The sequence below is a fragment of the Choloepus didactylus genome, chromosome 9 (genome assembly GCF_015220235.1).
Source record: "Choloepus didactylus isolate mChoDid1 chromosome 9, mChoDid1.pri, whole genome shotgun sequence".
NCBI lineage: Eukaryota > Metazoa > Chordata > Mammalia > Pilosa > Megalonychidae > Choloepus > Choloepus didactylus.
The window spans coordinates 104,107,682-104,131,745 of record NC_051315.1 but is presented as its reverse complement, the minus strand read 5'-3'; the positions used below and the strand labels follow the sequence as shown (position 1 = coordinate 104,131,745).

Here is a 24,064-nt window from a genome sequence, read left to right as displayed (position 1 = left end):
ATATTATATAGATTTGCTCCAAAGTCCACAGATTTAAGATGAAGATTCATAACAATATATTCTTTTTGTTTGTTTGTTTGTACTGATGGGCAATCATTTAGGGTGATGATCGAATGAAACTTCCCAGTCCAAACGACAGCAAGTTTTTTCAGAATCTCTTGGATGAAGAGGATTTAGAAGATATGATGGATGCTGAAGAGTACCTGGTCCCTCAGGCTTTCAACATCCCACCTCCCATCTACACCTCCAGAGCAAGAATTGACTCAAATAGGGTAAGAATTAATTATATAGAAGTACCATATTATTTCTGAGATTTGAAATCATGTAATTTCACTTGAATCATGTAAATTCCAAATCATGGAAATTACAAAATAATTATACAGCTCCAATCAGTGTGATTCCTAGATTAAAAACGTACTATACCCACAAAAGATAGGCCAAGCTTACCATTTATAAATCATTATGAATACATGCCTGGGCCATACCATATGCACTCTGAAATATCTTCAAGATTGCAAAAGGAGAAATGTTTTCATCTTCTGAAGTGAGTTAATACAAATTTTAAAGTTTTGAAATCTAAAACCATGTCAAAATAATAAGTGTACTTATAAATTCTTACCAAGACAGGCATTCTACTTTTCTTTTTCAATAACGTAATTTGACTTATTAGTTACAAGGTAATGTGAGTTCAACTTTCTTCCACTCACTCATTCAATATTTTCTGTCAATTTGAAATGGAAACACAGAAAACTGTGCAGTCCTTTGAACAAAACCAATCATATTGGTCAAACTGCTAAACAATTCCTAAAATGTAGATTTAAGTTTTGAAAGAAGCTTCAGAAAAGTATTTGCATTTCATTTTAAACATTGAACCCACTCTATATGAATACCGTTCTTTCTCTGAAAGCTGTCAAATCCATGGATTTGTTCATTTGCTTCTTTTTTTTAAATTTCGTTCATCAGTTGTTCAACATGTATTGAGTACATCTGCATGTGAGGCATTATTTGACACTTGAGATTCAAAGGTATTTGATGTAACTACTACCTTGAAGAACTTCCCAGGTCAATGGAAGAGCCAGACAGATGTGTGTGTGTGTGTGTGGAGAGAGAGAGGGAGAGATAACAGGGTGATAAGTGCTATGGAGCATGGAGAAGCAGGGAATTTATGTCTGTAATTGATTCCTTCCAATATAAGTTATAAACATGGTGTTTAATTGTTTCTAAAAAGTGATTCTTTTCTCTTAGTCCCCTCCCCCATCTAAGAAAACTGTCATTGCTAGTGGCACAAAGGGCATCTTATTTCTCTTCATCTTAAGGCATGAGATAATTTTCAACTTGCTGCTTAGTCTCTAAAATGGATTTACTTGTCTTATTTCAAATTGAAAACAACAGTAAATATTCACATAGTGCTCACCTCATGTCAACACATATATACCAAGTCACTCAATCATCACAACATGTTATTTCCATAATATGATAGTATTTATTGGCATCCACCTCAACATCTGTGACTTGTGTTGTTTGAAAAATCCCACAAGTGATTCTTCAATAAAATGTATGCCCCATACCTTTTCCTCACCCCCATTTATGTCTAATATAGAAAGAAGCAAGGATGACAGCCTCAATAATTTTCACTTTTGTATTAAAAATATGTCATTTCAGCCTAAACAGAAATTATGTCTTATGCCAAGCATGGTGAAGATGATTAAAAAGTTTCAAAATTAAATCAACTGATACTGAATGTTAGTCTTTTGTTAGTGGGATTGAGGAAATTCTTGGTTCACCCATGTTGTAGTATGCATCAGGATTTCATTCCTTTTTGCAACTGAATAAACATTCCTTTGTATGTATTTACCACATTTATTTGTCCATTCCTCTGTTGATGGACACTTGGGTTACTTCCATCTTTTAGCAATTGTGAATAATGCTGCTATGAATATCAGTATCGAAATATCTGTTTACTCCCTGCTTTCAATTCTTTGGGCTATATACCTATCATATAGTTATCATATAACTATCATATAGTTATTCTATAGTAAGCTTTCTGAGGAACTGCCAGACTGTTTTCCCCAGTAGTTGCAACATTTTACACTCCTACAACACAGAATGAGTGTTCCTACTACTCATTCCTCTCCAACACTTATTTTCCATCTTTTTAATAGCTATTGTAGTGGTTTTGAGATGGTAGCTCATTGTTGTTTTGATTTTCATTTCCCTAATGTCTAATGATATTGAGCATCTTTTCCTGTACTTACTGCACATTTGTGTATCTTCTTTGGATATTCTCCTACCATTTATAAGATGTTTTTTTGTTTTTGTTTTTGATTTTGTTTTTATTTTAATTCAGCACTTCCCAGTTACTACAATCCTTTAACTGTTTTCCAGAGCTCTGAGTAAGAGGGCTCTACCAGTTTTCAAAAATTCTGTGGGGGAATAGAGCCCCAGAGCATTGTTATGATGCTATCTTGGGCAAACAGAAATCCATGTATTTTTCTTTTGAGTGACCTGTATATTAGCTTGGTATAAGGAATTAAATATTAAGTGCTACTATATTGAAGAAAAACAGCTAATAAATTTATATAGCTGAAGATATTATTTCTATTATTAGAAAATTTAACTTAATATAAACCTCCACTGCATGCTTATAGATTTCAGTTGTCACAGGATTATTCAGTCATTTGTGATAAGTAGTTTTAGAGATTAAGTGTTCTACCTTTTTAAAACGTTTCAGTCAATTCTCAATTATCTAGGAATTATCTAGGAAGACAGAGGAATTGTTATGTCCTCCACAATGGTGGCTTGGGCACCCAAAATGGATCTATCATTATTTTTCTACTTCTTTCAGATCTGCTAAAGAATAAGAATATTTACAGATCTGTGCTTTTCCTCCTCTTTTTGTCCTCTCTCTCCCAGGATGTGTATAAAAATGAGTTGAAAAAGGGACTAAATATAGGCAGAAGAAGTGAAGGAGTATGAAAAATAAAGGAGTTTGGTATCTCACAAAGTGAATCAGTTTCTAAATAATCGAATGTAGGCTAGAATAACGTGAGCACTCAAAATAGATGATTTTATGTACCCCTATCACTTTACCCTCAGATTTAGATACCATAATTTTGATAAAGATATTTTAATAAGGCTACCACACACAGTGTGATCACCTTTGAGTTTTTTTATAATTAATCCCTAAAAAAACATATTAAAAAAAAAGAAATACAAGGAAATGTTTTGAATCCCCTATTGGATTTATGATATTGTGCTATGTATGCTTCCTAATGTGCATAGTCTAATGTAAACTCAAGCAAAATGGTAATGCAGAAAAAATAATGCCATTCGCAATGACATTAAAAATATGAGCATCTCGAGTGGATTTGTCTTTCTACTACAATAAATCAAAGTTATGAGTTCTTATTTTATGAAGTAATAAAAATAGTGATATTAATATCAGCTAAAATTAGAAGGAGCTTCAAGATGATCTAGGCACGTAGTACCTACAAGCCAGGTACTAAGTTAAGCGCTTTAAATTAAACTCATTTTTACTTCAGAAAACCTTCTGAAGGAGGTACTAATATTTGCTGCATTTTACAAGTTAAGAAAATTGAGCTATGGAGAGTTTAATTAACTTATACATGAAAACAGACAAAGCTAGAAATTGAGTCCAGACTTCAGTGTCCCACATGAAGCCTATATTTCTATAATGGGGGAGCAGGCATAGGCGGCTTTCTCATTTCAAGGTGCTGTCAATTTATTGCTAATTATGGAACTCACACTTTTTATTCACTTCATAGAGATGTGGGTAAAAGAAACTAAATTGGAAATCAGAGTTCTCACATTCTAGAACCAACTCTGTGATACTTTAGCCTTGATCAAATCACTAAATCTGTTTCTTTACTTCAGAAATGAGAAGGTTGAACTAGATCATCTTTAAGCTCCTTCTAATTTGAAGGATTTTTCAAAATAATTTTATTTTATGCATTGATATTATATTTTCTTGTAAAGAATATCCAGTGGGAAAATGACCAAAAGCCTTTGTGTTACTTCTATATATAACTTGTTTCCCTATGTGACTGAACATAGAAGAGAAATATCTAAGGATACAAGTTAAGAAAGCATCTCAGCTAAATGATGTAGTAGGAGAATTTTGTGATATCACAAGTTTGCAATTTACCATGGATCAATATCAGTTTTAAGAATGGCTGCTACTTGATGGTAAATGATTATTGTCTCAGTATATTAGTTTTACATTTATCCAAAATATGTCAAGACTTCCTGCACAATGTCCTTGACATCATGATTGGAATTTTTTTTTTTTAATCTATTAAGCAAGAAGAAAGACCCTCATCATTTCACAGGAATTACTACAAAAACTCCCTAACTGGTATCTCTGTCCAATTGTTCCTGTTCATGTCTACTCACCACTACTAAACTCTAACTTACCAACTTCATTGTCAATTATTTTCTTAAAACATCCAAATATTTTTGTGCAAACCTAAGTATTTATTTGTCTCAAAGTGTTCTCCATCTAAGTAGTAGTATTTTAAATTGTTCAATTTACTATAATGAAAGGGTAAATGTATTAATGCATTGAGTTTTATCATGGGGTAGACACTGTGCTATGCAATGAGCATATAGACTTGGAACACAGAGGTTCTGCCCTCAAAGAGTTTCTATTCTAGTTGAGGAGATACTATTTTGGAGATTTGTACAAGATATTGTAGGAAAAAGACAAAATCAGCTTAAGAGGATATAGAAAGTCATTTTAACTGCCTGTTGATGGAAGACCAAGATCTAGTTTGGAGCAGAAGTGGGTTTTTGTAGGGCAGATCTGAAAAGGGTTAGAAGGAGGGCAAAATCAAACAACAACAAAACACCTTGACATTAACAAAGATATGTTTTTAAATTTACTTTATAAATCATAGTTTTTTGGAATATTTCTATATTGCACAAGCTGGAGAGCTCTCTTATGTGGTCAGAGAAAGTGGGATGGGTCTTCTCCCTCCTTTCCTATTTTTTGTCAATATTATTAAGTCTTGAAACAGAGTTTGGAAATCTTTTTCTTCTCATTATATCATCCAATTCAAAGCCAAATCCTTTATGGCCTGTTTCTGAAAAACAGCTCTCAAATTCCTGTCTTCTGTTTCTTCTGCCATGACTCCATTTCCGACCCTCATCATTTCACAGGAATTACTACAAAAACTCCCTAACTGGTATCTCTGTCTGCAGTTGTTCCTGTTCACTTCTAATCACCACTACTAAACTCTAACTTACTAACTTCATTGTCAATAATTTTCTTAAAACATCCAAACATTTTTGTGCAAATAGGCTCAATTTTAAATATAGTGTTAGTGTTTACTTTGGACTAAATGAAAGTGTGAATATTTGATCTTTGAGTAACATCAGTTCCTTTCATTTTTTGCTTATCCTTATTTAGAGTATACCTTTCTATTATTTTCATCAATGTGATAAACTTGAATGTTATGTATTTTATTGGATCTCTCTTTATGATATATAATCCTATTGTCACTAACGGCTAAAGGATTTTTGAACATTTATCCTCGGAAATGTCTGGGTCATTTACAGTTGACCAGTCACTGCAGTTCATTCTGCACTACTCTCTACTTCCGTACACCAATTGTCCAGGGCTGCATTATTCCAACATTGATCTCTTTTGAAATATAGATCATATCTCTTGCAATACGTTGGCACTTTTCATTTTAGTTTAAGGCTGAGGTTGGATTGCTTGGTTTCTTTTGAAAAAGAACTGTCTCTCCTTATGCATTATAGAATTGTCTTTAAAAAAAAAAAAACAAGAACATAATGTCAAATGGCATTGTTTATTATTCCAGGTTCTTGGAAATTACAGGAAGAATCAAAAATGGTTCTGATCTTATTGTCAACTAATATGAGAGGGTTCCTCACCCTCAAATGGTTACATATATACAGCAAATATCAGGTGATTTTTTGTGCAACACATTCTCTACAGTAACTTTCTTAAAATCTAGATATATTATTTTAGTTATTCTACTCCGTTAGATTGGCATTTTTTAACAAAGAACCTTTTTTCCCTTTGTTTCCCATTGCTATTGTCCTTTTCTTTCTCCATGACTTCCTAAAGATTTTCATAGAGTTTAGGAATTACCTCTTGTTAAACATAATTATAAACCTGCAGAGTACCTGATCTGTATTTTTCATTTAACATTATCTCTAGGAATTACAAATGAAATTAAAATAATCCTCAATTTTTCCTGTAAAAAAGAGATTGTGTTTAGACTTCTTTCTCAACTCATATCCACAGGTGTCATGAAAACAACTTCTAGTAGATTTGGACTTTGGGTAGCACCTCCTTATTGTGGTACAATATAATTTCCTCTATAGTTTTGTTGTTGTTATTTCCTTTGGGGAATCTGCCTTTTCTATTCCCAGATGATTGCCTATAGTTCTTTCAACACTTTCCCTCATAATAAATGTTATTCTTACTCCTTCTCTCTCCAATCTTTACGTAAAGCCCAGACATCTATGTGTGTAAAACTATATTTAAATTCTTGTAAGTTCATGTTTGCACATGTAATAAAGGTGGAATAATTCCTAGTATAATTTCCTAGAACACAGGAAATTAGAGTGATTTTTTTTTCCTGGGGTGAAGTGGCAAGCAGATAGTTAGAACTTCCTAGTCTCGAAGTTGGGGAAGGAGAAAGGGTTGGCAGTAAATGCAAATACTAAGAGAAAAAACAATAATTAAATAATTAGTACCGGTACTTAAAGTTTCACACTCCCATTTAGACACAGATACTGGGCTCTGTTTGATATATCTACAAAATAATCTTTTCCCCTCTCCTTTGCCACTTCCTTTCCTTTCCTTTCCCTTATCATGTATGTTCTTGTCTGGATATTCACATCAACTAGATTTCTTCCTGAATAAAAATACAACCTGCATGGTTTGCCCTCAACCCTACTATATAAAATAACTCTAAGTAATAGTAGCTTGCCCCACTTATATGCCCTCTTGTTTTGAGATGGGTGCATAAGTAATAATTTACTCACAGAATATCAAAGCTCGATGGGTTCTTAAAGTCCTAGTATAAACCCTCTCACTTTACAGATGCATAAACTGATACTGGAAGGGATAATAAAAGCTGTAGCTCAGTGTCGTGCTTCTAAGGAGAGGTGAGAAGCTATGCTCCAATCTTTCACATCTAAGCCTAGCATTCAGTCCTCTATTTGTTCCATCTGTGTTTTGCTGGTCACACCATAGACATTTGGATTTGACTTCAAATCTAATGAGAGTTAGTATCCATTGCTTTAAAAGGCTCCTGCTGGGAGAGCAATGAGAAGCCAGAGACCCCGCTGCTGTTTGCCTCCTCTGTTTATGCTTCTGTGAGACTCCCTGTAATCAAGGGTTACTACTTTACAAGGACCAGATGGAACTGAGAGAGCCAACGTGGAAGCCAAAAAGCAGGGGGAACAATGTCTTTATTGGGACTCAGCAATTACATGCTTTGAGATAAAATGATCCTTTTAAAACCTCACCCTAAATATAGTTTCCATTTATTGATCATTTATGTATGTGTTGGGTTCTGCTCTAAACCTTTTTATTTATTACCCTTAATCTTTACAACAAGGGTAAGTGAAAGAATATTCAATTTTACAAAGACAGAAAGTGGAACATAGAGTTTTTTTTGCAGAGGCTCACAGCAAATATGGTAAAATGTGAGGTTTGAACCCAGATTTGTCAGTCTTCACAGTCTTTGCTTTTTAACTCCCACCCTTTATTCTGTAAAAGAAATGGCAAAATCAAGATGTCATCTTTAAAATACAAACAAAAAATGTATTACTAACTAGAAGCCTAACAAATGTTCATATGAAGTTCATTAACAGATAATTGGTACAGATTGATAGTTTAATTTTTTTTCTTTTTTTACTACTTGGAGCCATCTTTATGATTTTTTTGTTTGTTTACTCTTGCTTACAAAGCAATACACCCTGACCACTCCACATTCTCAAAGTCTACTACAAATAATATAATTACAAAATCAGAGTGCCACTTTCATATTTGGGACAGCCACAAAAAGAAGTGACAGCTATATATTACTTTAAAGTTTGCAAAGTGCTTTGGCATATATATGTGTCATTTTATTTTCGCACCAGAATCCCAGTTTATCCAGTGAGTGAAATCTATGTTCTTCTAAGTGACTTGATAACTTGGTTAAGAGCTTGGTCACATAAAAACCACACTGGTGTCAGATTTTATGACCAGTGTACTTGGTACCTGTATACACTGCCAAACACACTTCTACAGCACTGCAAGTGTACCACAGAAATGCTGCTTATTATAGGAGGAGAATCTTGCATTAAAGAAGATTTCATTGATCTTCATGAAATTATTTTACACTTGAGCAACTGTCACCTAGAATAAGGTGCCTTTTTGAACATTCAGCAAAGGCTTCTTTCCTTCTTTGTTAAAAAGTGCTAAGCAAGGAAATTAGATCCAGAAAAGGAAACAAGAAAGAGGGAGGGGCAAGTAAAGATGAAAGTTAGATTTAGATAGTTAATGAATGTTTTTTTATCCAAATCATTTAGATGGTTATTTTTTAGTATTATTGCCACAAGAGTCCCAGCTTTGCTGTAAATTATTGGAAAAACCTCATCAAGAAGCCTGTTCTTTCCTGTACAAGACCTAGAGAGCACAATTGTGTCTCTACCCTTTACATAATAGAATTTGGAGATTATCATCAACTTTCTATTCTGATTTTTTTGAAGTTATTTATTTAATTTATTTATGTAATTTTTAATTTTTTTTTTATTTTTTACAAATCCATCTTTGTCTGCCAAAGCTCTCTGATCAGGCCAGCCTGCTATGATGATTGCTCCTGCAAAGCCTTGAGAGAGAGAGAGAGAGAGAAATGTTCTATTTCATTCTCAATAAGGATTGATGGCATTTTGAGAGGTTCAGAATATCCTTTGATTACTCCATGAAATGGAACGGAGAAGATGGTTGTGGATAGTAGGGGGTGGACTTGCTCATCAGCTTTCCTTTGTACATTTTCTGCAGTTGAACGTACCCTAATCACAAGCATCTTGTGTTTCAGTTCTTTCCTTGCTCACCTGCCCAAATGAAAAGTTCCCTCATTCAGTACAGAATTCTGACATACCAGAGTGTTCTAAAAGAAGCTAATTTGTACTCTGTAGTTTTCACTCAGACACTATAAATGAATGGCTGTGGACCATTACACTTATTACACTCGAGCAAAAGCTGAATTGAGAGATGGGTAGAACACCATGGGAAAAATTCCAAACACTATGACCGTGTCTCTTTGCTGCAAAATATTCTACATTGTGATGAAAGAAGTACTGTAAATCAGAGAAGGAAAGAAATTGGAAGTTTAGTATGCAACCAATTTGGTTTGCTTTTTTTCCACCCATGATCATGGACATTGTTTAGTAACATCCGTACTTAATTTTTCCCTCTGTGGAAGAAAAGAACATTGTCTAAAATTCTTCCCATAGTGGATATGAAGAGATATACATATCTCAGATTATTTGGAGCCTGGTACATTCTCTTTTAGGTTAGAGTCAGTTACTATAATGCTGTATAACAGTGACCAGGCTATTGGATATTCCTGGGTTAGAATGACTAAATTCATTCTTTTAATCCTGGAAATTACATATATTTATATGAGGGAGATGACTCAAAGGGTAAATAATAATAGGTGATACCTATTATCAGTTATTATGTGCCAGGCACCATATTAAGCAACTAACATTTGTTAGTTTAGTCTCATGAAATCCTTATGAGGTATTTAATATTATAATCCTCTGTTTTGTATATGAAGAAACTGAGGCACAGCTATTAAATGGTAGAATCAGGCAACCTCGCTATAGAATTCTTAGAGGCTGTGCTCTTAACCACAGTGATGTGTTGCTTCTCATTCTGCCTGATGTTTCTTTGCCATTTTATCATTGCTATACAGCCATTACTCAGGACCCCACAGATGAGTACATCAGTAAAGAAATTTGACTTTTTGAACTTCTTTATCATCAGATTCCTCATAAATGCTCATTTGGATCTTGTAAGGGACCACCTGTATGATCTTACTACTAGCTGCTTATCCACTAATTGAGACTCAGAAAATTTTCACTTACAGGTTAATTCAGGCAAGTAGTAAAGAACATCTATTTATTCATCAAACATTTATTGCGGTGTCTACTATGTGACTGATCTTATAGTTGACTCCTAGGGCCGCATTCAGTCCTGCCCTCAAGAAATGTACAGTTAAGTAAGTAAATAATTAAATGCAGTGAGAAAAGTTTTATAATAAAGACAAGCCACAAGAAGGCATTAGGGGTCGTTTGAGCAAAGAATATTTTTAAGCAACTGAGTAATAAAGTCAGATTTGGATTTTAGTAAGAAAATTCTGGCAACTTTTTGGTACATGTGTAAAACAAAAAGAGACTGATTTTCAATAGATCAGAGAGAAGGCTATTGTGAGAGTATAAAGCTCTAGCTACACTTTCAGTGCCTGAGGCAAAAGAGATAGCATGGAAAGTTTGATATAAGTGATGGTTTTGTTAGACTCAATAGGATTTGGGTAATAGATGGATGTTACAGAGTGAGATGGAGAGAGAAGTCAAGGATGACACCAAGCTTTCTAGATGGGAGACTGGAAAGATGTTAATATTTCTATTAGTACGTAGAGGGGATAGAATATGGAAATACAATTAATATTTTGGAATGTAAGTAGATATAGCCCTTTGACAGCAAGGAATGTGCATCTAGAGCTTGTGTGAGGTTAAGACTTGATTTGGAAGCCATTATTATTCTTGAATTCAAGATTATTTGTGTTCTTTTTGAGAGTCATCTCAGTAGAATGTGGAACTAGTGGAGACCAGAATACAATAGACTGAGGAGTAAAGACAGGGAGTAGGAATCTCTGAAAAATTCTTCCACGTGAAGGGAAAATGGAGACAGAATGTGTACTCAGAGGGAATATAGGTCAGAGGGGTTTTCTAAATAACGGGCACATGGACATTCTTAAACATGAGTGAGAGAGCGATACTGTATGGATGGAAGATAATGGGAAAGGGGATAATAGGTGGAGAAAAGTCCAGGATGTGTTAGGTAAAGAAAAATTCCAGTACATTTGTAGACGAGTTTATCATGGGCATGGTGAGATCATCTTTGGCATAAGGATATTTAAGAACGAGATTTTAATCCATCTGGCAGATGGGTGTTTCTCTCTTCCTTGAGTACTAGGTAAAATGTTACTGAACCTAAAATCCACAGATACAAGACATTCAAACATTCAAAGAAATGTTTCTCTTTGAATTAAGCAGGGAAAAAGTGCTTATTGGGGCAATTTTAGTAAACTGGTAATTTAGTATTCCAGAGCTTGGGCTCTGAGTTCTAACTGCCTGAGTTTAAACCCAGTGCTTACTACCTGTGTGAACTTAGACCATTTACTTAATGTCTCAGAGCCCTCTTTTCTAAAATAAGGATTAAAATAATGTCTGCCACAGGTATGTATGAGCATTAGGTTCAATAACAGAGGTAAAACACTTCAAACAGTAACAACTCAATAACTGTTAGCTCTTCCTTCTTCCTAGGCTCCAATTTCCTTACATGGTACCTCTATCCCACACTTCATTTATTACCCCTTCTTTGATTTCCACAACTAAGCCTTTCTTTAATTTCTGGAACAACAAAATTCACACCAAGATTTTCTGAGTTTGATAGATTTGATTGAAGGCAGAACCAGTAGACAAGACCCAAGGATAACCTCATAGAGCACAGTCTTCTACTGTCTCCCCATTCATCCCACCCAGTGACTTTTTCAGCTCTGTTTTCCTCCCATTTTATTTATTTCCTCCAATATTTTCTTTCTCTGTTATGTAGTATAATGTTCCCTCTCATCTGAAACCATGACACCCAGCTCTCAGGTGACTGGCTTCCTACCTAAAACTCTTATTCAAGATTTGTTTAAAATGTTTAACAAAGACAACTTGTTGTCGACAGGCATTTTGGTAGCTGTAATGCCAGTCTTTTCATCTCACTGTTATTTAGAGATTGAATTGAGGGACACTGAGGGAGTATTAACAGAGATATATAGATTCTAGTCTCTCTATTATGTAGAAAGCAAGGTTGTTGGCAGAGTGGGAGAATAGCAGGGATGTGTTGGGAAGCTTAAAAATACTGGCTAAGCAACTTGAAAGGTGAAATCACTGCCCTCCCCGCTACGTGGGATCAGACACCCAGGGGAGTGAATCTCCCTGGCAACGTGGAATATGATTCCTGGGGAGGAATGTAGACCTGGCATCGTGGGACGGAGAACATCTTCTTGACCAAAAGGGGGATGTGAAAGGAAATGAAATAAGCTTCAGTGGCAGAGAGATTCCAAAAGGAGCCGAGAGGTCACTCTGGTGGGCACTCTTACGCACAATTTATACAACCCTTTTTACGTTCTAAAGAATTGGGGTAGCTGGTGGTGGATACCTGAAACTATCAAACTACAGCCCAGAACCCATGAATCTCGAAGACAATTGTGTAAAAATGTAGCTTATGAGGGGTGACAGTGGGATTGGGAAAGCCATAAGGACCACACCCCACTTTGTCTAGTTTATGGATGGATGAGTAGAAAAATAGGGGAAGGAAACAAACAAAGACAGACAAAGGTACCCAGTGTTCTTTTTTACTTCAATTGCTCTTTTTCACTTTAATTATTCTTATTATTCTTGTGTGTGTGCTAATGAAGGTGTCAGGGATTGATTTAGGTGATGAATATACAACTATGTAATGGTACTGTGAACAATCGAATGTACGATTTGTTTTGTATGACTGCGTGGTATGTGAATATATCTCAATAAAATGAAGATAAAAAAAAAAATACTGGCTAAGGCTTGGGGCAAATGTTGTGGTCAGGCAATGAACAGGCTAATAGGGCCCTATAAATTTAATGACTCACCAAAGGTAGAAAACATAGCTCTTTAGAGGCACCATTCTCCTTGAATGCATGATTGTTCCATGGCACCAACAATGGAGAATGTATTGTATAAATACATTCTAGGGGCAATGGAGAATGATAGAAAGGGTGGATACATCCAGAGTTAAGAACTGGTAGGAAAACTGCACTAAAACAATGTAGAAGCTGAAAGCACTGAAGGTCATATTGAGTATCAAAAAAGTATTCCACCATCAGGTACAAGTTTTCTATTTTTGTCACTCTATCAATTACATATCATCTATTTTATACTTACATTAATTGTGTATCTACTGTGAACCCAATATTATACTAGGTCCCTTATAGACAACTCTCATTAAATGTTATTCTAATGAAAAGCAAAGGGTATTCTTTCCCCATTTTAGGCTAAGGAAACTGGACTCAAAGAGGTAGAGTAGCTTGTAACATAGCTAGTAAGGAAGGACTCAAACCCCTATCTAGTTGACTTCAAAGTCCATATGGAAAAATAAAGTGTCAAGAAATTGAGGAGCTAAAAGAAGGCTGAAGAATTGATTGAATCTTAGAAAGGGAAATAAAGTTAGAGAATAGGAGGCTGAGATCAGATAAAAGGATTTTTGAATCTGAAATTCTGGGACTGAAGTTGTTCCTGATGCTGTTAAGGTCTAGCTATGAGGTAGTGCAGTAGAAATAATATCTCAGTCAAGAAGGAAGCTCAGAAACTATAACGCTAAGATATCTAATGGTTTGCCAATGGTGAAAGAGGTTGGGAATGAGCCAAACATCACTGAACAATTTGAATGATATTAATGAACAATCTAAGTGTTTTAAAGTACTTGGGAAGATTGTGGATAATCATCATAAGTATAAGGGCCTATGATATAATCATTTAGCATGAGCCTCAAGAGAAGAGGGGGTTTGAATACATTTTGAGGTGCTATGATCTGAAACTTTAGAGTATATTAACACTGGCTTTGATGCTCAAGTTAAATCATAGAAGGAACATTTTCCACTAGAAAAGATATTTCAAAGAAGCCGCCTGGTTGTACAGGGTGTCTGCTCACGAATGCCAGATTTCTGATATAGAATAAACTGTAGGGAACATTCTCTGAAACAGTGAGGATAAAGTAGGGGTAGATCCAGGTTTCGTGGAACCAGACACTTTTATTCTTGACAGTCGGAGTGGAGTATCTTTAAGAAAAAGAAAGCTAAAATAAAAATCTTAGTTTTGCAGATACTACAAAATCACATAGCCATGTGAATCCATAGCATAGGCTCTTTGCAAGGTCTTGGAAGGAGTCATGCAATTCAAAGGCCTGGAGATTAAGCTTTGCTGCTTCAAGGTAAATCCACCTTCGACTAGAAGAGTTTAGAAAACATACAGAGGGAATGGCTGCTGAGAATGAATGTGTTCCTGGTTTCAAAGAGCACATCAGTGAAAGCTTCCTTTGTGGCTTCTAATATTTAGAACCTCAAGATAGATGGAGTGGGATCTGGAAGTTTAATACAATAAACAAAGAGCTCTTCATTTATTGTGCCTCCCCTCCCTTCTGGAGGAGGATTGTCCAGCATATTTAAAAATTTTATTTGTGGGCTGGTAAACATTTTATGAATGTTCACCTGACCACATGCTTAGGAGGAGCTTGTTACATGTTTTTCCTCTTCTCGCCACCAGAATTTCCAAGCAGGAGAATATGAAAGCATTTCAAAGAAAATAATTCACAACCTGGGTTTGGATCAAGCTCTCTTGGAAATATCTTCTCCTCCTGAACAATTGACGTTCAGTGTGTTTTCTACAGCAACAGGCTGGATAAAAATCCTAGAATTGCTGTCAGTGTGCTAATACTTCCGATTGTTCTCACCTGATCTTTTAATTATCTTTCAATAAGATTCTGAGAACAGTCCTGGATATGATCAGCATGTCCTTTTCTCACTTAATACTTTTGGCAAGGATACAGTAAATCTAAACTTGTTCACCAAAACTTGAGCTACTAAGTATCTTTTTAATACCTCAATAAGTAAACTTTGGAGAAATAAGAGGTGGGATACTAGTATAACCATTTAGTTATTTATTTAAGGAGCTAGTTATCCTAAAAGGTGGTACAGATAAATTAGAAATGATTCTAAAAGTTCCTATAGATTTATAAATGATAAAAGCAATAAAGGTACTAACAGAGCATGAGGTGCCAAACATTTAAGGCTTAAGTGAAGAAAGACAACCATACTATGCTCCCTGGTGATTATATTCGTAATACTAAATATTAGTATTTTCTTCTGTCAGAACATAGCTGCACCTTGGCTCAAAATATTTCTTTAGAAATGTTAAATAATAATTGTGCTAGTATATAATAAAGGAGAAAATGGTCTGGCTTTTCTCACCTCTCTATTTTACTTGTTTTTTTGTTTGTAAGTCATTGGGAGAAAGGCCTGGGTGCATATACATAAAGTGGGAAAGTCGAATTTGTTTTATTTTTTCCCAACTCCAAGTCATTTATCAGATTCCTTTAAGGTTGAAAACCTAAGGGTACTTTTCTTTAACTTAGCTACTTCCTTTCCATATGTGTCTTTCTTAAAAATGTTTATGATGCTTTTAAAATCTATAAAATAATTGAGATCTGTATTTATTAACGATGCATTGAAATTCTCTCTTCACCAGACGTGATGTGAGAGGTCACACATTTCCTGCATTACTCTGTGACCCTGCTTAATGTGTCAGCTTTCTCTGAAAAGATCAGCAATCACAGGGAGGAAAAAATTTAATCTAAGCACACATTCAGCACTGAGGCCTTCTTGGCCTGTTGACAATGCCACAGCATGAATTCTGAGACATATCTTATTAGGAGTCTGTCTGGATGCTTTCAAGTGTTCAGTAGAAGTGATTCAAAAAAGAAAAAAATCAAGGCCAACACATTCTCTGCAGGAACATGAATTTCTAATGTTTGTGTTTCATTGACTCACCCTCATCTAAAGAAAAAAAGAAAAAAACAAATGTAATGAATACTTTATTTCAGTTTATCATACTCTGCTGTTAGATCATTCCATTAATTTATTTTAGTTGGCCAAGGACTTGATTATGGGACATTTAATATGCACCTTTCTGTAACTAAAAGGTGGGAGAGTTCTAAGGGTCTTACTTTGATTTATTGCAGAGCTAAGAAAAGCATATTAACTACTTTCAGTTTTCAAAGGAATGTTTTTAAATTCCTTTAAATAATGCATTAATCAATATATATTCAAACAAAATGTAAATTATTTCTCACTATTTTATTTACATAACAGCACCAATCATTTTTTGACAGTTATTTCTCCTGAAATATGGGATATCAAATTTTCAAAATAACATCTACCATCATGCAGGTAAATACACAGCTGTAGAAATACTTTTATTCTGGTACACAAGAACGATGTGTTTTTTTGCTTTGCAGCAGTTAGTAAGGTTTTGTACGGGTTAATACTTGAATTTTCTTTAACTTAATTGAATAATGTAAAACATGGTAATTTTTCTAAGATATTTTTATTTTATTCAAAGATATTTAACATGAGCATAAGTTCGTTAAGCAGGCAAAGCAGGCATTATTATTCCCATTTATCAGATGAGGACACTAAACTTCAAAGAAGACTTTTCTGAGGTGGCAGAGCTATTGGGTGATATGGTTCTTCCCTAATCAAATGTTTTTCTGCAGCTGCTTCCCTCCCTATAGACACACGTGCTCTGAATTTCTGACTTAGAATTCCATTTACTTTTAATTTTGATTTTCTATACTATTTACCTATGACTGTCCTTAAAATGCTTTTTGAAAAATTTAAAATGATCCTTCATTTCATCATTGTATTATGCACCACAATGTAGAAATATAAGTGGGTGGCCTGTACCACTTGGAAAACACACTTGTAGGGATTTCTGTTTGATCCTACAAGCCAAAACTACAAAACTACATTTTTCGTCTCCCTACAGCCTCTTTATCCTTATTGTTCTTAGTGAACAATTTATAGTTTAAGGGATAAAGCTGAGGCCTGAATTTCCTAGGCCTCCAAATCATTAGGAGATATGTATATATGTATGTGTGTATATATATATTCCCCACCCCACCCCTAGGGGGGAGTGCTACCACACTAGTGATAGAATTCTGAAGTTTTATAGCTGGATATGAAATTACCATTACATTTGGAACCATTCACCATTTGTAAAACTAAAAATGATTGCCATTAGGTCTGAGATATCAAATAATGCCTTCAGAAACTTGTGACTGATGCTGGCAGGAAGAGTGTGTTAGATGAGATATTATATTTTAATCATGGTTTCAATTTAGGACTCACCCTAAGTATCTGCAGAGTAAGATTTGTGAAATGTATGATTTGAGGCATGCTAAAAGTCCTACATTCTTTAAAATGGATCTGACTAGCAGGGCGGAGTCCCTGAAATTCTCATCAATAGAACCACTCTTTGGCTTTAAGACATATTTTTATCTATCCACCCTTTTATTCAGTACATCTTATTGAATATTCACCATGCCCATATCCCTGACATTATGCTAGGAAACAAGGATATAATGGTAAATAAGAATAAGTTCTATTCCAAACAGTCTTAAGGGAGAAGACATTCTAATGAAGTAAGCACTTAGAGTACAGCTGATGAAATAATTCACATGGGGTCCATAACCGGTTCTTCGTAAATATGTGTTGAATCAATAATTAACATAGTCAGTGTAATGATGATTTTTCCATGGGATCAACTTGTAATCTAGGCAAGGAAGTTGGAAAGTGCGCTGAGGAAATAACTGGAGCTTGGGTGAAGGCATGGAGGTGAGAGAGGGAATGGCCCCTTTGGGAACTGCTGGTAATTATTTTGGCTGGAGGTTTTTGAGGAGAGAGGGGAGAGATGAGACTGGAGAAATTGGCAAGGGACGTAACTACCAAAACCCTTCAATGGCACAAGAAATTGAGACTTTAACTTGAGGATAATAGGTGGTATTGAACTTTTCTAAGCAGAGAAATGAAGTGCAAATATTAATTGGAGTGAAGGGAAAGACTAGGATAAAGGAGACTAGTTAGAAAGTTATTACAGTACTCTAATCAAGAAATATCATAATTTAGTTGATCACATGTGCCTATTTTTTCCCCAGATTAACTCCTAGTATCCTAAGTATTAATAGCAATTCCTTGTACCTCAAAGTATCTCAGTTAGTATGATGAATTATATATGGCACCTTAGCCGCAACTGAAGTAGTGGAGGTGAGGATGGAGACAGTAGTTAAATTCTGAAGTACTGAGACATCCACATGTATACAACTTAAACACTTTGAAATGAGGAATGAGATACAGGAGAAATCAGAGATGATATAAGACATTTGACTTGTGCAAGTGAGTAGGTTGTTGATGCCAGTCACCAAGCCAAGGAAGAGAAGAGAATTCAGATTAGCACAGGAAGGGGAGATAGTGATTTTAGTTTTGGAAATGTAACATCTGAGATGCCATGGAACATTCTAGTGGAGAGATCAGGCAAGCAGTTAAATATATGGTACAGATTGGTCTTTAAAGGTTTAATAATAAGTGGGTCCATCATAATCAGCTAACATTAATTTGAGAAAATATTCCAAATGAATTTATCAGGCTACATAGATGCCCTCTGACCCAGCTAAAGCCAAGTCACTGAGGAAAGGATAAGAGAGATTATAGTGAAATGTGAGTTACTACCCAGAATGGTACACCCAGGGAGGGAAATATTGCAATACTTTCTATAGAACTAGTGCAGGAAAAAGTGAGCCCTGGAGTCTGTCAAGGAAAAGTAAAGAATCACTGACCTGAAATTGGAGAAACCAACCAAGGTGGAGAAATATTGAGATCAGGCCACCTGCTTTAAAATTTCATTTTGGTTTCCCCTGACTGGTAGGCAGGCATAATCTAGGGATCTCAGGCAGATTTTTTTTTCTCCCTTAGTAAACCATAAAACTATTTTTCTAATTAGGCCTATAATACTTGTTTGTAACTTGCTGTGTGACCTTGAGGAAAGTCAATTGCCATCTCTATTGCCTATCCTGAAAACAGACAGGTGTGATTCAGTGATCTCTGGGCATCCATGTCAGATCTAAAATGAGATTCTCTAATTTTAGGCCTGTTTCATTTTTTGCCTCCTTCATGGCTTTTATTAAATTTTTAACCATTTTAGAACTTGAAATTATGATGGTCATGGTCCTGGCTAAGCTAGATTGACTTTGGCAGGAAACAGTGCAAATGTTGGAAACTCAGAAGTATTAGAAGTATTAGTCATTTTTTTAATTTTAGAAATTCCAAAGTGGTCTACAAATAGATGCAGAAATTCTTCAGATATTTTTATTCTTCCTTTTTGTATGTAGCAAAATCAGATTTTGGGGGCTTTTTTGAAAATGGTAAAAGCTGCTTAGACCATGGTCAACAAGTATCTCCTGGGGTGAGCTTTTTTCTCTTGGGGTGCTGCCTTCAATCTGATATTCATTTTGGCTCAAATCAGTTGTAAATACCAGCCTGTTTCTGTGAAATGTAACTGGTGTTTGCTCTGGGCTGATGGGACAGCAGTGTGCTGTTTGCTCTGTCAGAAGCTGTACCGAGTATCCACAGTACATTATTCAGATCAGCTCACGCAAACCAGCTGTCCTAATTCCAGGTGGACTGTTAGAAATCTTTTTACTTACGGCAACAGCTATGCCACCTGGTAGTTTAAAGAGCAGTAGTTGGACAAATCAACTACTGTTACAAACTCACTTTTTATCTGGTTAACTGTTTGCATAAACTAGCATAATTAAAGATATTTCCAACATGGTCCACACTGAAAGGCTTATCTGTATTATGTTAAATTGTTTGCTTGTTGCCAGCACCTATCATTTTAAAAATGGAACAAAATCTAAATGCCAAACTGGGTTTGTAAAATTTGCAATTCTATTTCCCATATTATTTATTCTCAATCCCCAGTACACAAACTATGCCCTTCATAATTTTTTACATTAACTGACATAGATTGCTCTAAATACTGTCAGTTTTTTTAATACATAATAAAACTACCCATACTTACAGACAGTATGAATAAACATATCATGCCAAGACCAAGGCATAGCATTTCAAATTCTAAACTAATTGAATTCAAATTTAGAATGTTTATACTTTTTTTCTCACTTAGTTCAAACCTGACCTAGAGGTTACTTAATTTTTAAAACTATTTCTGTAATCCCTAGACGTTATATAATTATAGGGATAGATATAAACATAGATAAACACTATGAAGTTAAAATGTATCAAATGGAGAACGGAAGAAGATGGCAGCATAGAGAGGAGTGGAAGCTAGTTTGTCCCCCTGGAACAACTAATAAACAACCAGGAACAACTAGTAAATAATCTGGAATAACTGTGGGGGGGACAAACATGACTGTCCACTCATCATACACCAACCTGAATAGGAGGAATGCCCGAAATCACAGCATAAAATCTGTAAGTAAAAACTGCGGATCCAAGCCGGGTGCACCCTCCCCCCACAGCCCAAACTGCAAAGCCTCATGGTGTTAGAGAGTAGCACTCTCCAAGCAAGTGACTATAGCTCAGCTGAGCTCCACCTGGGGTTTTAATTAACAAACATGGACTGCTGAATACAAGATACGAATCCCCAACTAGCAGACAGAGGCTTTTGGTGGTGAGTGACCTTTGAGAACTGGAGGGTGGCTGCAAACTGGCCCTGAAGAGGGCTTTCTGTCCCTTTTTTTGGCTCAGTGGAGAAAGCCTCAGCCATTTTCAGTTCTCAGTGCTCTGACCAGACAAAGGTGGAGATAGCACAGGCAGAGTCTATTCAAATGTAAATGACCTTGCCCTAGGGGGTGTATTTTCCCTAAGAGGAAGAAGGCAGTGCCAAGCTCTACAACCCGCCTTCCATTCAGAACCAGACCCCAGAGCCTGGGGGAAAACAGCCATGGGCCACACCTCCTTACACCAGTCTGGAGCTACAGGCTGACAGGTGCCACCTGGTGGGCAGAAAAGCACAGTGACTTGAGGCCTCACAGGGTGTACCAATCTTCTAAGACAAACCCTCAGGGAGACATGATACTATTGCCTCCTGCTGAGACCTGAGCCCTTTCTGGTCTGGGAAAACCTGATTGGGGTAACCAAGGAAATCAGATGCCTAGACAACAGGAAACTACAACCTACCCTAAGCAAAACAAAGTTATGGCCCAGTCAAAGGAACAAACTTACACTTTGACTGAGATACAGGAATTTAAACAACTAATGCTAGATCAATTCAAAAAGTTTAGGGAAGATGGCAAAAGAGATGTAGTGTATAATGAAAACACTGGGCATACATAAGGAAGAAATCGAAAGTTTGAAAAACCAACTGGCAGAATCTATGGAAATGAAAGGCACAACATGAGAGATGAAAAACACAATGGAAACATACAACAGCAGATCTCAACAGGCAGAAGAAAACACTCAGGAACTGGAGAACAAGGCACCTTAAAGCCTACACACAAAAGAACAGGTAGAGAAAAGAATGGAAAAATACAAGCAATGTCTCTGGGAACTTAAGGACAAAACAAAATGCAGGAATGTACATGTCATACATGTCCCAGAAGGAGAAGAGAAGGGAAAAGGGGCAGAAGCAATAATAGAGGAAATAATCAATGAAGATTTCCCATCTCTTATGAAAGACATAAAATTACAGATCCAAGAAGTGCAGCATACCCCAAACAGAATAGATCTGAATAGGCCTACACCAAGACATTTAATAATCAGATTATCAAACGTCAAAGACAAGGAGAGAATCCTGAAAGCAGCAAGAGAAAAGTGATCCATCACATACAAAGGAAGTTTGATAAGAATATGTGTGGATTTCTCAGTAGAAACCATGGAGGCAAGAAGGAAGTGGGGTGATATATTTAAGATACTGAAAGAGAAAAACCACCAACCAAGAATCCTATATTCGTAAAATTGTCCTTCAAATATGAGGGAGAGCTTAAAATATTCTCTGACAAACCGACAATGACAGAGTTTATGAACAGGATACATGCTCTACAGGAAACACTAAAAGATGCACTGCAGACAGAAAGGAAAAGACAGGAGTGAGAGGTGTGGAAAACAGTTTTGGGAGATAGTAGCACAGCAATGTAAGTACACTGAACAAAGATGACTGTGAGTATGGTTGAAAAAGAAAGGTTAGGAGCATGTGGGACACCAGAATGGAAGACAAAAGATAAAGACTGGGACTCTGTAACTCAGTGAAACCTAGGGTTCTCAACGATTGTAATAAAAGGTAGATATATGTTTAAAAAAAAAAAACAGCCAATAGAATAGAAAGTGGTTGAATGGTAAACAACTAAAAGAAAAAAAGTGTATCAAATGATAATAAGTATGTATATGTACTGATTTTTAAAATAATTGGCTTTTATAGCTAGAATGTTTAACATAACATATTCTCTCTTTAGAGGGCAACATGTTTTGTAAATATTTTAATGAACACTGCTTTAAATTAATCTTTGTATGGACACCTTTTATCTATGGTACTTAATATTATTAGGACATTTCTTAGGCTAATAAATTTATAGCCTATTCAGTAAGAAAAGTTGATATGTTTTTTCTTATAATTAAAGCTGCATTATGTTCTGTTTAAGAGGATATCAATAGGCATTTCAGCTGAGAACACTGGCATCTTGGTTAAAAGCAAATGCTATCACCTATATTAAGAAAAATAATTTTTTTCTGAAAAATATAAAAAAACACCTCTCACTGACTTTTGTCCTTTATTAAATGCCAACTTGAGACTGTAAGGTATAATGGAATATTCATGAGACGGTGATTCAAGAAATCCTGTTTCTAGTACTGACAATCACTAACTAGTCGGGTGACCTTGAAAATTTACACAAATTTCATTTCAAAATTTTGTTTTGCTAGTCACCATCCAATTGTGGTTCTGCTTTCCATAAACATATAATCATGCATTGCATAGATGCCTAAGTTATACTTCGTAGGTACTCCATTTAGAAAAAAAGAAAGAAAGAAAAGTGATTAATATACTTTGAAAAGATCTTGGAGAGAAAATTTTATAGATGTTTTTCTTTAATGCTAATCACATTTTACATTATTTAACAACCAGTGTTATGAGCCCAAGACAGATATTTATTTTACATATAAATAATTTGACAGTTGGAATTTTTATCATTACCTGTCCTGTAGCCCCATTCCTCTTTTTAGAGTTAAATAAACTGAAGGCCTAAGAGATAATTGATTAAAGGTCACATGATATAGTGGCAAAAAATTCAAGAATACAATCCTGGAGGTAGAAGGATCTCATATGTCCATTTGTTCCACATCTCTAGCATTCTTGTCTTCAAATGTTGCCTGACCACAGTGCGTTGCTCATGTATAAGAAGCCTTCCGCAAATACTCATCATGATATTGAGATAGAAAATACACAAAGAGACAGACAACCCAAGGATTCATTTGAAGAACGAGTCCAGTTATCCAAGAATTTGTGCACAGTAAAGGCTTAATGATTTCATTTCTATTCCTGAACAAAGAGATAGTAACAGAATTGTGTTTTTAAGCATCAGTTTAAAATATTTAGGAAAATTGGGCATACCCTGCTAACTGCAAGGAATTATTGGAAGGTCCTTGAGAAACCAACTAGAAGTTCTCCTTTTTAGATTAAGCAACATGCATTAATATCTCCTATGTGGTAAAGAAAAAGTTCAAATAACACAACATGCTCTGAAGAGAAACATAAATATGCAAAAGAAAGTTCCAGCACCAACCAAACAAAAGTTTAGAACTTGTACCAGGTGAAGAGATGGAAATTCTGTTTGATTATTAATCTCAAGAAGGGTAATAACACTGATACTTGGAAAGGGTATAGGAATTGCTGCTTGGAGATACAATTGCTTACTTACCCCCAGCCAAGCAAGAAGAGAAATTTATTGACTAAGCCCTGTACTAGGAACAATAAATCCTTAAGCAAGAATGCTTTCATGGAAAATCTCTGTGCTCTTCAGTTATTTAAAGCTATCTCCTAAAACAAACAAAAAAAAACAAAGAACAAACAAAAAACACAGGTCTCCTGCTTTAAGGCTGGCTTTGCTCTTGGCAAGGTAGGTAAATGTATATATGCA

At 35.5% G+C, this 24,064-nt stretch overlaps 1 protein-coding gene across 4 annotated transcripts in view; it reads left to right on the top strand.

The window, feature by feature from the left end:
* The window catches only part of ERBB4 (erb-b2 receptor tyrosine kinase 4), a 1,164,817-nt gene that overhangs the window by 1,130,214 nt on the left and 10,539 nt on the right, over window positions 1–24,064 (top strand). For all 4 annotated transcript variants that reach the window (XM_037849192.1, XM_037849193.1, XM_037849194.1 and 1 more), the window contains one exon: window positions 102–272. In XM_037849192.1, coding sequence (XP_037705120.1) covers window positions 102–272 — 171 coding nt within the window. The remainder of the gene's footprint in view (window positions 1–101; window positions 273–24,064) is intronic.